Source organism: Lissotriton vulgaris, chromosome 10 (assembly GCF_964263255.1).
Source record: "Lissotriton vulgaris chromosome 10, aLisVul1.2, whole genome shotgun sequence".
Classification (NCBI taxonomy): Eukaryota; Metazoa; Chordata; class Amphibia; order Caudata; family Salamandridae; genus Lissotriton; species Lissotriton vulgaris.
This window is the reverse complement of record NC_141698.1, coordinates 1,062,504,510-1,062,519,297: the sequence shown is the minus strand read 5'-3', so window position 1 is coordinate 1,062,519,297 and position 14,788 is coordinate 1,062,504,510. Positions and strand designations below refer to the sequence as shown.

The window sequence follows — 14,788 nt, the reverse complement described above, 5'->3', positions numbered from 1 at the left end:
CACATACTAAAGTCACAGATATTATTTCCCAGGGTAACGACCTGGCCGATCGAACCGCGAAACACACAGCTCTGACTCACACACATGCAGCTGATATGACAAAGACAATAGTTCCGACACCGACACATTGCATGACAGTTAAGGATCCCGCACTAGATGTAATAGACATACAGACACATGCTACTCCAAACGAAATAAAGAAATGGACTGAACTAGGAGGGATCCAGACAGACCAGGGATGGATGACGAAGGGAAAAGCCACATGGTTTCTCTATGGTTCAAGTTATGATTAACACCGCACACAGTCCAGCACACTTAGGAGAAAAAGCCATGTTAGACAGTTTACAGAATCTCTGGTACAATAAACATTTACGAACAGCAGCAAAACAGAAAGTGCGTACTTGCATGATCTGTTGTCAGTTCAACCCAGGCAAAAGCATTCCTGTAGAGCAAGGTGGATTTCATCCTCCCGATCACCCTTTTGAAGTCCTCCAGATGGATTATATCCAGATGGAACGATGTCGAGGATTCAAATATGTCCTCGTAGTTGTATGTGCACTTTCCCGTTGGACAGAAGCATATCCAGTCCCAGATTACACTGCTCCGACCACTGCCAAACAGTTGGTTCGTGAATTCTTTCCACGGTACGGTTTGCCTCGTGTCGTGTACTCAGATAACGGTCAGCCATTCTCGTCCGAGCTAATGAAACAGGTATCACTCCTGCTAGGATATCAGTGGAAGTTCCACTGCGTCCGACATCCCGAGGCAGCAGGTCTCGTAGAGAGACACAATCAGACACTGAAAACACGTCTTGCTAAGATTTGTGCCAAGAAAGGGGTAGACTGGATAGTCGCCTTGCCAGTTGCATTGTTTTATATGAGAATGGTCGCACACTCTAGAACAGGGCTATCCCCGTATGAGGTGGTCTTTGGTAGGCCACCAAATATGTGGGGGACGCCTTTGCCGAGGAAAATAACCGATGTTGATAGTAACATGTTGACAGATTACCTTGCCTCCTTGATGTCTGCACTACAATCTTGTCGTTCACAGGTTGCCGCAGCCTTTCCGGACAACACCCAAGTAAAACAACACGACGTCCGTCCAGGGGACACTGTCATCGTCCGAAATTTCGACAGGAAGAGCCCGCTGGAGCCCAGATGGAAGCAGCCAAAGTTGGTGCTACTAACTACAAGGACCGCAGTAAAGTTGGAAGGGAGGAAGGGCTGGCTCCACACAAGCCATATAAAAAAGTTTCACGGACGTTGCCAGACTCTTCCTCCCCCTCTAAGGACTGCCCAGATTCCAGTGACTCTAAACTCCCCTTGTTAGAGAAAACTCCGTCTCAGGAGTACAAAACAAAATTGAGGTCTAGTAAGTCAGACAGTTTAATTGTTTAAGTCCTCCACTAGGTGAAGCGGTTAAACAGGTTACTGACATGTACAAGTTAGACCCCAATAGAGAGAGAGATAGACAGAAACAGATCAAGAAACAGAAACATTGTAAATCTCTCCGGAACTATTTCATCATCACGTTATTGATTATGTTTTTTCTGAGTCTTATGGTTATTGGCATAAGTGTATTATTGCATATGTTTTCTCCTATTGCACACTCTACTCTTACAAACACTGCAGAGCACACGTTCAGTGAACTGCCTCCACACGAATTGTCTTATAGACTTGCGCTGCGCAACAATACATTCATCAGTATGTTACACCATTCCCATCAGACCAGCAATGCTACAAATTGTTGGATATGTGGCCGACTCCCTCCCTATCAGAAATACAAAGGAGCTCTGCCCCTCTTCCCGTATCCGTTTACGCATAATGGTTCCTGTGGTGCCTGGTTCAGCTTAATTAATTCTGTAGACACTGATTCCATAGTTTACCAAGGCAATTGGGTATGGGGAAATCTGAACACAGTCATGCATCAAGCATGTTTCCCAGACAAGGAGGGTCTCCCACAAAGGACGGGGACCGATCTAGAAAACGAAGTATATGGATTAGGTAATTATACACTTAACCTCATGATTCTGAATGTCCAGTCTGAAACCGAACCAGACTTGCCCTCTATGTCAGTGTTACCCGTTAAAGGCGAATTATGTGTCAGAAAGAATGGTTCAATACACTTAGGTCATAGTGAATGTACTACTGTGATCGAATTCAGTGATTAGGGCAAGTCCACATTCAAAGCTTCCCGTCATTCCTATTTCATTTGTGGTCATACCGCATACATACGTTTACCTCTAGATTAGGATGGTACTTGTTACATTGCATTCCTACTGCCCCCTGTTTTTCTAGCTCCTCCTGATTACCATAGAAATCCTCAGCTTATACATACTAGACACAAGAGAGAACTCCCAATTGTCGATCAGACTGAAACAGCATGGGAACAATGTACAGATTTCAATAGAGGATTCTTTTTCTTTTTAGGACCTGTCTCGAATAGTAAATTGATATGAAAATTGACCAGAACCCTTGAAGCAGTAGTGAATGAAACTACTTCCGCCCTAGGTAACTTAACGGAGGAACAGTCTGCTATAAGACTTGTTGTTCTTCAGAATCGTCTCGTCCTTGACGTCATCCTGGCCGATAGGGGCGGGGCTTGTAGAGTCATCGGATCGAGTTGCTGTGTTTTCATTCCAGAAAATGCACCGTCAGTATATAGAGCCATATCCCGTCTTCATAAGATCGCTAATCAGATTCATCAGAATCCAGGCACCTGGACTTGGTCCGGTTGGTTCTGGAGTACGATAACAGCCTGGGGATGGAAGCTACTTTCTTTCCTAGGGATTATATTGGACATAGTATTCAGTTGTTGTCTCTGCATTCAATGTGGGCCCGCGATATGTGGCTTGTGTGCCACAGCCTGCATTCCCCGTTCAAGTTCACGCTCTACATCCCGCCTGAGAAAGGATGAGCAGATGATGTTATATGAACAGATAGATGGATTAATGAAGATCGATATATCATGAAGGGTCCGTAGGGGACAAGGAGGGAATGAGGTAATTTGAATTTTTATGGTCAAGAAATGTCCCCTAACGTGTACCCCACCGTCTCCATGTACGTGCTTAAAGTGCATGTAACTTCCCTCCTCGACCAGCTATAAAGACGCGAATACATTTGCGTCCGACGTTAACATGTCGTCTTTCAGATCCACCATGAATGGATTGATAATTCAGTTCCTAAGTATGCCTTGCCACCGTCTTTTCATGGTGCACTTTCACGTTTTCCTAGCCCTGCAGAGCTAGGCCCTGATTTCTGCCATCGAGCCCTTTCTGCTCTCTGCCTCCTGAAAGCTGCGTGGCGAGTGGTGCCCGGCTCGGCCTGCTTGCCTGCCAAAGACAGTATTTTGCCTTCAAGTTATCAGTATAGCCGAGCTCAGCTCCTCGAAAACACATTCCAGTCTAGCAGAATAGATAAACAATTCCCCGGCTGCAGAGCAAAGGGCCCGGCCTTTCTGTCTCCATGCAAGTAATTCATTGCTCCCGTTACCATGGTAGGCCCATGGCCCCTCGCATTACACGCAGACACGTAGTCACATATGCACGCATTAATAGTCAGTATAGAGTAGCCTCTGCCCAAGAGACCTTTCCTTCTAGATAATATAGTTCCCCAAACACAAGATATCAGATATGATTTAGGAACGAGTCGATCTGACATGCCAGACTTCTGTCTCTTCCTCTAGTGCTAAATGTCAAGTCCCCTGCACCCTCCAGCCTCACGTCAGTCACACGTCATGCCGCTGCGCGCGCATCTTTGCTACAGATCTCTGCTGACATTGCAAGATTCCACTATGTATCCACCCACTTGTGACACTTTCATGTGACGTTTCTAGCACACACCTCTGTGTACGCCCTCGTGCACGCCTTCTGTTACGCACATGTGTTCTTATCTCGTTTCTCTCAGCTGTTACGCCTTCTGTATCCATCACCACTATATGCATTGACTATATATATTGTACTCTGTTAATAAAGTATTGTCTATCCCTTCCTGAACCTTAGCGGTGAAAGGAACATGATACCATGGTTCGAACCATTCCATTTTATGGAATAAAACCCTTATAACTCAGATACCACGGACTCTGCCTCTCATTTCCGAGTGAGTTATTTTATTGAACTTTACCGCATAGAAATTCCGACGGTAAATTATTTATTACTTATTACTAATTGACAGCTACTCAAAATACCCCATTGTAGAAACAGCAGCGTCAACTAGTTTCACAAACTTTCGCCCAATCCTCAGCAAATCATTCGCAATGTTCGGCATCCTGCTCATCATCAAGACAGACAATGGGCCCCCGTTCCAAGGGAGTGATTTCAAAGACTTTCTGCAAAATCTGGGAATAAAACATCACCGAATCACTCCTCAGTGGCCCCAAGCTAATGGCGAAGTAGAAAGGTTTATGAGGACAGTAAACAAAATTCTGCGAATATCCTCAGCGGAAGGGAGTGACCCGGAGGAAGCGCTGCAAGCGTTCTTAAGAGAATAACGGAGCACACCGCATAGCACCACTCATTAGTCACCATGGGCCCTGATGTTAGCTAGGCCAAGGAAGGATTTGCTACCCATGGCAGACAACTGGGTCCCAGCGCCGTACTCACCAGCAAACACCCAGGAACGAAGGAGAAAGACAAACGAGAAGGCAAGTTGCAAGAGGCGAGCCAAGACAAGGACCCTGAACCCGGGAGAGACGGTGCAAATCCGAACAAGGAGGCCAGGAGGAAAATTCAAAACACCATTTGAGCCAGAACCCTGGATCATCAAAGAAACCAAAGGGACTGCAATCACAGCCAGCCGAAATGGGGAGGAAGTAACTCGAAACATATCATGGTTCAAGCAAATACCCCCACCGCGTGAACAACCTCACAACCATGATGAATCAGCAACAAGAGAAGAAGAAGGAGACATGGCAGAAACAAGCACATGCCTGCCTACAACTACGGCAGAAGCAACAACCCCAGTGTCACCGAGACCCTCTCAAGATTCGACACCCCTGCAAGGCAAGTGGCACTACAATCTCAGGCCCAATCCCCGGCCTAACCACAGACTGGCGGACTTTGCATGTTGCATTGTTTATTTTCAATTATTTTCAAAATCCAAGTTGGGAAGGGATGTAGCGCTCTAGTGCTCCGAGGGTCTAAGGTTGAGCCCCGGAAGCACTACGCACAAATGTATCACCTTCTGGCCAGGCGTGGCCAGAAGGCTTTAAATAAACGGACGGAGGTGGCACGGCACTTCCGGTCCACACGAGCACAGCATGAGTGTGTGTGTGATCTTTACTTGCGTGCGCAGTGCGGCGACCCAGGCCCTGAAAATCTGACCGGCTCCCCCACATTAATGTCTATCATAGAAATTAAAATATAGAGAAGAAAAAGTCACCTGTAATTTTAGCTCTCCATAATGGAGTTTTTCTGCGTTTTCATAGCATCTCTTTCCTCCTCCTTGAACTTTGATCACGCTTTGGTGTGGGTCTATGTATATAATTCTCAGCTAAGTGCATACGAATACTAGTGATATTAGACACCCTGTCTTCCAGGATATGAATTGTTCAGCACATGATCGTATATATTTTACTATTTATGAATGCAGATAAAATAACCACAACGGAGAACTAAAATCACAAGTTAATTGTCTTCCCCTCAGCTTAATACATAATGATAGTACAATATAAGAGGCAGAGCCCAGTTTTGATAAATTAAGTTCCTGAAGCACATATTAGCTATTTAAATATGGAAGACCAGGGGTACGAACTATGATAAAAGTAATGTATGAAACAAAAAGTGTATGTTCTGTAATTAATCTATAAGTAATCAATTAGGAATAATGTTCTTTGTGTAAATGTTTTTGTTCACAGCTTTGAAAAAGCACACTTGTACTTTTAAAATAAAGAAGAACCAGGTATGTACCATAATTTATCGATACACATGAAACATGATTAGCAAATTTGTTTTAAAAACATAAAAGTAGCAAATTAGTTATTATGTCAAACGTTTAAGCACGATTTACATCCTTGACTTTGTTTCAGAGAACCTGTTATGGAAAATCTAAATAAAACTGAAATTATTTACGTAATTCGAAATAAATTATTTATTTGTTTATAGTTGATTTTTTTTAATTGCACAGGAAGTAGCACACATACTAGCGAGAAATTAATATTAAAAAAGCTACAACGATAGTAGGTTCGGAATGGGGGTGGGGGGGTCAAAGTAAGAGGAAGTTGCTCCTGCATCAACTGAGTGAAACTAGGTGGGCAGGATGGTGTGTAACCGGATACAAGGAGGCCTTTAAATTGTCTCAGGAGGAAGATGTCTCCAGGACTATTGTGTGGCTAATTAACTTCACAGCATGGAAGCTTCCACGGGCGGCAAGGATGGGCAGTGGGTGACCAGGGATGTGCGTAACATGAAATGCTTCCTCACTCATTCATTCAGAAATACTATCATGTAGCGCACAACATCAACTGAGCTGGGTCGAGGCGCTTCAATGAAAAGGAAGTATCCCGGAACAGTTTAATTATGGTCAGGGACCCCGACCACCCCCTCCCTGTTTGTGCACCACAACCCCAAAGCAATAGTCTCGCTATGAATAAAAATTGAAATAAACAATATTTACATAATCATTAATATACAAAATTCTGACATTAGATTACAAGCAATGTAGACAGGTATCAAAGGGCTAACCTTAACAAATGTCTAATACAGCGTGTTTCCTAACCGAATCTAACATCCTACGTATGAATTTTGCATATCCTAGCTTTTGGGCCTACGGCAAGGTCGCTAACCGGTGTATTACCAGCTACGCGCTCACGTATGAGTGCGCATGCGCAGAGGCCCCGTTTACCGGGAGAGTACTCCCCCCCACCCCCACTGGTTACCCCCATACGCTCCACGAACTCCATTGATCAAAAAGGGGCCCCTTTCACTCTGCGCCGTTTACTGACGTCATCGTGTAGGTGCGGGGTAACTAACCAGGCCAAAGAAGAAAGCGTGACACCCCCCTCCCCCGCACCCATCCAACCAAGCTGATATCGCGCCCCTGGAGTTCTAGGACAGACCATTGGCCCCTCCCCCTGGGTGACCCCATTCAAGAATGGTGACGCCCCCTAAGGACCTTCAATTGACTGCTCACCGATCATGACATTACCGCCTGACCGTCGACTACAATAAATACGACAATAAATACGACAATTCTGGTACCTGTAAACAGGAAAAAAGCCCTAAGGAAAAAAACAAAACCCCATACACAAAACTGCAAAGCATTCCAATAATCTGATTGCCTGTACGTGGGAGAAAGGCCTAAGGAAAAACAAATACATCAAACTGTAATACACAAAACAGTAATACTATGCCTGTAACAGGAAAAAAGGCCTAAGGAAAAACTTCACACAAACCATATTCCAATTAAGAGTGACTGAATTGGTAAAACCAAATATTCTGCTGTAGGGGCTGGTGGGTGGGAAAGATTATACAGCCCCTTGGGGGGCACGGACGAAACCTGGGGGCGCGCAGGAACAAGAGGGCAACTCCCGTGCTCTCCGGGCTTTTAAACCCTGGGAGGGCTGACCAGTTCCCACTGGTCCGCCCCCCCTAGCTCCGCCCCCTTGACCCGGGAGCAATTAGTTTGCCTCCGGGTCAATTGGAGCCGGCACCAGTCAGTGGTGGGGCGCGCCCGGCGCATCATCAAGATGTGGCACAAAGGGGCACGCCCCCCGCCAAGGATGCTGGGGGGAGGGAAGGCTGGCACCCGCCATACGTGCGGGGGGGCGAGCGCCCCCCCTTTCCTTATGGTCAGGGACCCCGACCACCCCCTCCCTGTTTGTGCACCGCCACCACAACACCAAAAGCAATAGTCTCACTATGACTACTTTGGAATCACGACCCCCCGGCCGTATTTATTAAAACATGAAAACAAATTAAAATTGAAATAAACAATATTTACATAATCATTAATATACAAAATTCTGACATTAGAATATAAGCGATGTAGACAGGTATCAAAGGGCTAACCTTAACAAATGTCTAATACAGCGTGTTTCCTAACCGAATTTAACATCCTACGTATGAATTTTGCAAATCGTAGCTTTTAGGCCTATGGCAAGGTCGCTAACCGGTGTCAGATCCTTATTACCAGCTACGCGCTCACATATGAGTGTGCATGCGCAGAGGCCCCGTTTACCGGGAGAGTACTGTGAGAAGTTGGCCTGGTATATAATGCTCACTAGTTCTAGTGATCACTTTGTACCATGCCAAGCAACCCTTATGATGATGGTTGTAATTCAACCTTGTAGACCAGTTATCCTAGTGGTAACGTGGACAAAGCAGTCTTAGGCTAAACTCTGAAAGGCATGTGAAGCCAGCTGTTATACCATACACAACCCCCTTGAATACCAAATGAAAGGGACACCACACAGATATATATTGAAAATATATATTGATTTATTAACTATAAAATCCCCTGGACTCTTTATGAGCACAGAAGCACAAGCGTTAAATCACAAGACAGTTTAAAATACACAAAAGTTGCACAATATGGATGAGCCCTAGGGGCCACCTAAACCATATACTAAGAAAGTGGTATAAGAGATACCAATAGGAAAGTGAAGAGGCCTAGGGCCTTGGGAATCGCTGGAGCTATTCGAGACTGGAAATAACTAAGTCGGGAAAGGCCCACGGGACTCGGGTGCAGTGTTCAAAGTGCACGCACTTTTCAATACAAAGTCTATGGTGCGTAAAAAGCACAAAGTTAGAAAGTTAGGAACCTTCCGAGTGACCTACGGAGCTGAAACTTAAAACACAGGCCCTTGGGATGTGTACCAGTGCAGGAGCACCGGCGGAGCTGAGTTACCTCACCCACAGGAAGCGGGTGCACAGGGTCGAAGTAGTGTCGGGTTTCGTCACGCTGGTCGATGGTGCTTGGAGCTGAAGATGCTGCAGGCGGCTCGATGAGAAGAGTTCCGGTGGATCCAAGGGTGGATCTGAAGATGTGAAGACCTGAAAGCAGAGGGGACAATGTTCAAAGTCACTAGCCAGTGACTACCGTGGAACCAGATTGGAACCAGGCGATGTCGGGTGCAAACAGGCGTTGTCGGGTAGCTTCTTTCTGCAGCCACGTGGATACCCGGGGTCGAGGACGTCCAGGAGTCGGTCACGAGCTGTCCCACGCAGGCTTCTCGCTGTTGGCGGTGTCGGCACCTCGATCGGAGCAAACAGGCCTTGGCAAAGGCAAGCCAGGCAGAAGGTGAAAGATGCTTAACACTCGGACCAGCAAGGTCAGAGCGGGTGCTCCTTTTTACAGGAGCTTGGGTAGGTCTGGAGCAACCAGACCTGCTGTGTAAATCTTCGGGTTCGTCGCCAAGATGGCCGCTGACCACGTGGCTAGTGGCCGGGATGGCGCGTCGAGTGGCACAATGCAAAAGGGCCCCACGCAGATCGTGGAGATGCTGGAGGGCTGATCTTCGGTGCAAGGGCTGCTCGGTGGTGGGGGTTCTCAATCCCCAAAGCACAACGTCGAGGATGCCTCAGAAGCTGCGCAGTCAGCTTTTCGAGTGTCTTCCAAGAGGTCCGGTCCCACGTCACTCGGTGCCTCCACGGGTCCCTTCTTTGCAGGGACTGTGGATCGGGCTCTGAGAGGTCTGGGAGTCTGGTTCTTGTCGGGCTCTGGGCTCGGTCTCCGGCGGGAGGCGGCGGCAAAGCAGACGTCGGGTCGCTGGTTGGTACCTGTGTTCACAGGGTGGCCACTCCTAGGCCACAAGGGAGATTCTTCTTCAGTCTTCTGTGCAGCAGAATGTCGAAGTCCAGTCGTCTTCTTAGTTTTAAGTTGATTCAGGATGATCTGCTGTGCAATGGCACTGCTCCCGCTCTTATTCCCAATCTGAGGGGTGGATCACCTACTAGGTCCCTCCTCTGGGAGGAACCAGGAAGGGGGGCGGGTACACCCCCTTTCCTTTGTCCAGCTCCTCGCCAGGACTGGGGCTGGAAAGCCCCAGAACCGGTTTGGGCTGGCCTATGCACGGGGACACCTTGTGTGCCCCGGGCATGTCTGATTCTATTCAGCCCTGTCCTACCCAATACACAAAATCCTGTCTGGGGTGGTGCTCGCACCTCCCAAGGCAGGAAACCCTTTGTCCAGGCCACCATCTGCCGAGTTTCGGTCAGCAGCAGGAGGCCAGACTTGTGTCTGTGGTGGCAGCGTCCATTTTGTGATGCTGAGGCTCTGTTTAACTTTAACCGGGGTTGAGGTTACACACATGTCGTGTCCCTCTAGAAGGGTGGAATGCTATCCCCGTCACCAGAATTGGCGAGGGGATAGTATTCCAATTCGTATGACACCTTACTCGACATGTTTTGATAAAGCCAAACCAAAGATAGCATTTAACCGCGAGGATTACAATGCACTTAAGAGTATATGGTATGGCAATATCCCGGAACAGCTTAGGGAGTGGTTCCCGACAGCTGCAGACAGGCTCAGCTCATGCCAGAGCACCATCTCACATATTTCCAAGCACTCTGCCTCCAGGATTGATGAGGCCTTCCATAGGAGTGGCTGATAGGAACATATGTGTCCAGTTTAGGGTTAGGCACAGACATACTGTACCTAAGTAAGAGGTGGTTACACCGACTTACCCCAGCTGAGTGATCAGCCAGTTGTGTCAAATATGGAGGCCAGGCCAGGGGTGGCACAATACATGCTGCAGCCCCTGGTAGGCCTTGGATACACCTATGCCCTGGGCACCTAGGGTGCACTAATACAGGGGCTCATAAGGTGAACCAGTTCCAATTCGTAATGCACCTAAAGTGCATTGGCAGTAATTTAGAGAGAGAACAGCAGGCTGTGGGTCTGATTAGCAGGCCCACAGCCACATTAAGTCAGAAACCAGTGAAGCAAAAAGCAAAAATTTGGGGTGACCATAGGATAGCAGACCCTACTCTCCTACATAACCATAACCCCCCCCCAAACGCAGGGACATTAGACTAACCTTGACCAGTTGTGTCTTCATGTTCTAAGTGGAAGTACCTGGAGAGACCATCTGCGTTGCCATGGTCAGTCCCTGGGCGGTGCTCCACTGTAAAGTCCATCCCCTGTAGGGAAATGGACCACCTGAGTAGTTTGGGGTTTTCACCCTTCATCTGATTAAGCCATAGGAGGGGCTTATGGTCGGTCTGAATCTTGAAGTGAGTACCAAATAAGTATGGCCTCAACTTCTTCAGGGCCCACACCACAGCAAAGGCCTCCCTCTCTATAGCTGACCAACGTTTCTCTCTGGGGGTCAGCCTTCTGCTAATGAAAGCAATGGGCTGGTCCTGGCCATCTACATTAAGCTGTGAAAGCACTGCTCCCACTCCCAACTCAGAAGCATCTGTTTGGACAATGAACTCTCTTGAGTAGTCAGGACTCTTCAGGATAGGTGCAGAGCACATGGCCTTCTTCAGGTCATCAAATGCCTTTTGACAGATTTCTGTCCACTGAACCTTTTTGGGCATCTTCTTGGATGTCAGATCATTAAGAGGAGTCATAATGGACCCATAGTTCTTAACAAACTTCCTGTAGTACCCAGTCAGGCCCAAGAAAGCTCTGACCTGAGTCTGGGTAGTTGGAGGGGACCAGTCCTTGATGGTCTGGATCTTACTCTCCAGTGGTTGAACTTGGCCTCCACCTACAAGGTGGCCCAGGTATACAACCTTGCTCTGCCCTATCTGGCACTTGGTTGCCTTGATAGTGAGGCCTGCCTTCTGCAGAGCCTCAAGCACTTCCTTCAGGTGGACCAGGTGATCCTCCCAGGTGGAGCTAAAGACAGCAATATCGTCCAGATAAGCTGCACAAAAGTTATCCAACCCTGTGAGGACTTGATTCACCAACCTTTGGAAGGTGGCAGGTGCATTTTTCAAACCAAAGGGCATCACCACAAACTGATAATGCCCACTAGGGGTAGAAAATGCTGTCTTGGCTTTAGACTCCTCAGCTAACCTGATTTGCCAGTAGCCAGCTGTCAAGTCAAATGTGCTCAAATATTTGGCAGAAGCCAACTTGTCAATGAGCTCATCTGCCCTTGGAATAGGGTGTGCATCTGTCCTGGTGACAGCATTGAGTCCTCTGTAATCCACACAGAACCTCATCTCTCTCTTGCCATCTTTGGTGTGAGGTTTGGGGACCAGAACCACTGGGCTAGCCCAGGGGCTCTCTGAAGGCTCAATGACACCTAATTCCAGCATCTTTTGCACCTCAGTCTTTATACAGTCCCTGACGTGGTCAGGTTGCCTGTAAATCTTGCTCTTTACAGGAAGACTGTCACCAGTGTCCACCACATGTGTACACCAGTTAGTCTGACTGGGTGTCAATGAGAACATATGCCTGTATGCCTGTAGAACTTGTCTGCAGTCATGTTGCTGATGTTCAGTGAGGCTGCCACCTAAGGCCACACCATCAACTGAGCCATCCTCAGGGTTCTGAGTGAGCAGGTCTGGGAGAGGGTCACTCTCTTCCTCCTGTCCCTCATCTGTAGCCATGAGCAAGCCCATGTCTGCCCTGCTGACATATGCCTTCAATCTGTTCACATGGAGCACCCTGTGGGGGCTCCTGGGAGTTCCTAGGTCCACCAAGTAGGTAACCTCTCCCTTCTTTTCCAGAATTGTATGGGGTCCAGACCACTTGTCTTGGAGTGCTGCTGGGGCCACTGGCTCCAACACCCATACCTTCTGTCCAGGCTGAAATTCAACAAGGACAGCCTTTTGGTCATGCCAAGCTTTTTGTAATTCTTGGCTAGCCTCAAGGTTTTTAGATGCCTTTTCCATGTACTCTGCCATCCTGGAGCGGAGACCAAGTACATAGTCCACTATGTCCTGTTTAGGCTTTTTGAGAGGTAACTCCCATCCTTCCTTCACTAGACACAGGGGTCCTCTTACAGGGTGCCCAAACAACAATTCAAAGGGGCTGAAGCCAACCCCCTTTTGAGGGACCTCTCTGTAAGCGAACAAAAGGCAGGGCAGAAGGATGTCCCATCTTCGCCTGAGCTTTTCAGGTAATCCTTTAATCATGCCCTTTAGGGTCTTGTTAAATCTCTCAACAAGCCCATTGCATTGTGGGTGATAAGGAGTGGTGAACTTGTAGTTGACACCACATTCCTTCCACATAGCTGTCAAATATCCAGACATGAAGTTGGCACCTCTATCTGATATTACCTCCTTAGGAAACCCCACTCTGGAGAAAACTCCAAGTAAGGCCCTGGCCACAACAGGAGCTGTTGTGGTCCTAAGTGGAATTGCCTCTGGGTACCTGGTGGCATGATCCACTACCACCAGTATGAATCTGTGCCCAGATGCTGTAGGGGGATCCATTGGACCAACAATATCAATCCCCACTCTTTCAAAGGGAACCCCCACCACAGGTAGTGGTATCAGGGGGGCCTTTGTTGTTCCACCTGCTTTACCACTGGCTTGGCAGGTTTCACAGGAGCGACAAAACTCCTTGGTGTCTTCAGACATGTGAGGCCAGTGAAAGTGAGGGACAAGCCTGTCCCAGGTCTTGTTCTGGCCTAGGTGTCCTGCTAAAGGAATATCATGGGCCAAGGTGAGTAGGAAGCCCCTAAATTGCAGAGGTATAGCCAACCTCCTGGTAGCACCAGGCTTGGGGTCTCTAGCCTCTGAATAAAGGAGTCCATCGTCCCAATATACTTTATGGGCACCTTGAGCATTCCCAGCAGCCTCAGCAGCAGCCTGCTGTCTGAGGGGTTCAAGAGAAGGACAGGTTAACTGAGCCTGCCCCAAGTCTGCCCTAGAAGGTCCCCCTGTCCCCAGAAACTCAACCTGATCAGGTTCAAGTTCTTCAGGGACAGTTCCTTCAGGGGTCTCAAGATCAGTTTCCTGTGAAGCCTGATCCTCACTTGTAGGCAGTTGGGAAGGCGCAGCCTTAACCCTCCTGTTCTTCTTCTTGGAAGGCACTTGGTCCATTGTTCCAGGATCCAAGACCTGAGGTTCAGAGAGGCACTTTTTGGCCTGTGACCTGGTCACAGCAAGGACATGTGATGATATCCCTAACATCTCTGCATGAGTCCTGTACTCAACTTCTGACCATAGAGAGTTCTCCAGGTCATTGCCCAACAAACATTCTACTGGGAGATCAGCACTAACCACCACTTTCTTTAGGCCAGTTACCCCTCCCCAGGAAAAGTTAACAAGTGCCACACTATGTGTAGTAGTGACATTGCTGGCATTGGTCACCAGGTAATCATCGCCTGGCATGTATTGTCCAGGGTCCACAAAGTTAGGTGTCACCATAGTGACACTGGCACATGTGTCCCTGTAAGCTTGAGCCACTTTGTTGTTGATCAAAGGTGTCTGTCTGTATTTGCCCAGATTACTGGGACTTATGTCAGGGGTCAAATCTATGTCCCCTTCACAAACCAGAACAGCCTGTGTAAGGGTTCTGACTAGGTCAGAATCTCCTTCAGTTCCCAAAGTGATACCCACTAAACCCTTGGCTTGAGGACCAGCACTGCTAACTGTACTAGTGGGTGCAGGTGCCTTAGGGGCTGCAGTGCTGGGGGCTCCACCCTTTTTACACTCACTTGTCCAGTGAGAGGTGTTTTTACAAGTTTTACACCAGGGTTTCTTCTGACCTTCTTTCTTCTTCTTCTTGGAAGTTTGGGACCCACCCTCTGTCTCAGTTTGGGGCCCTGTTGAAGACTTCTGGTCTTTAGCTTTCTGCTCCCCACCCTTCTGGTCTGTTTTCTTCTGGTCACCACCCTGGTTCTGGTTCTTTTGCTTAACTCTGGTTCTTACCCATTTATCTGCCCT

General features: G+C 47.8%; 1 protein-coding gene across 1 annotated transcript in view; it reads left to right on the top strand.

Moving 5' to 3' along the window:
- The window catches only part of ZCWPW2 (zinc finger CW-type and PWWP domain containing 2), a 778,017-nt gene that overhangs the window by 316,932 nt on the left and 446,297 nt on the right, over positions 1 to 14,788 (top strand). The window contains exon 4 of the mRNA XM_086939915.1: positions 5,854 to 5,897. Within this exon, the coding sequence (XP_086796041.1) occupies positions 5,854 to 5,897 (44 nt within the window). The remainder of the gene's footprint in view (positions 1 to 5,853; positions 5,898 to 14,788) is intronic.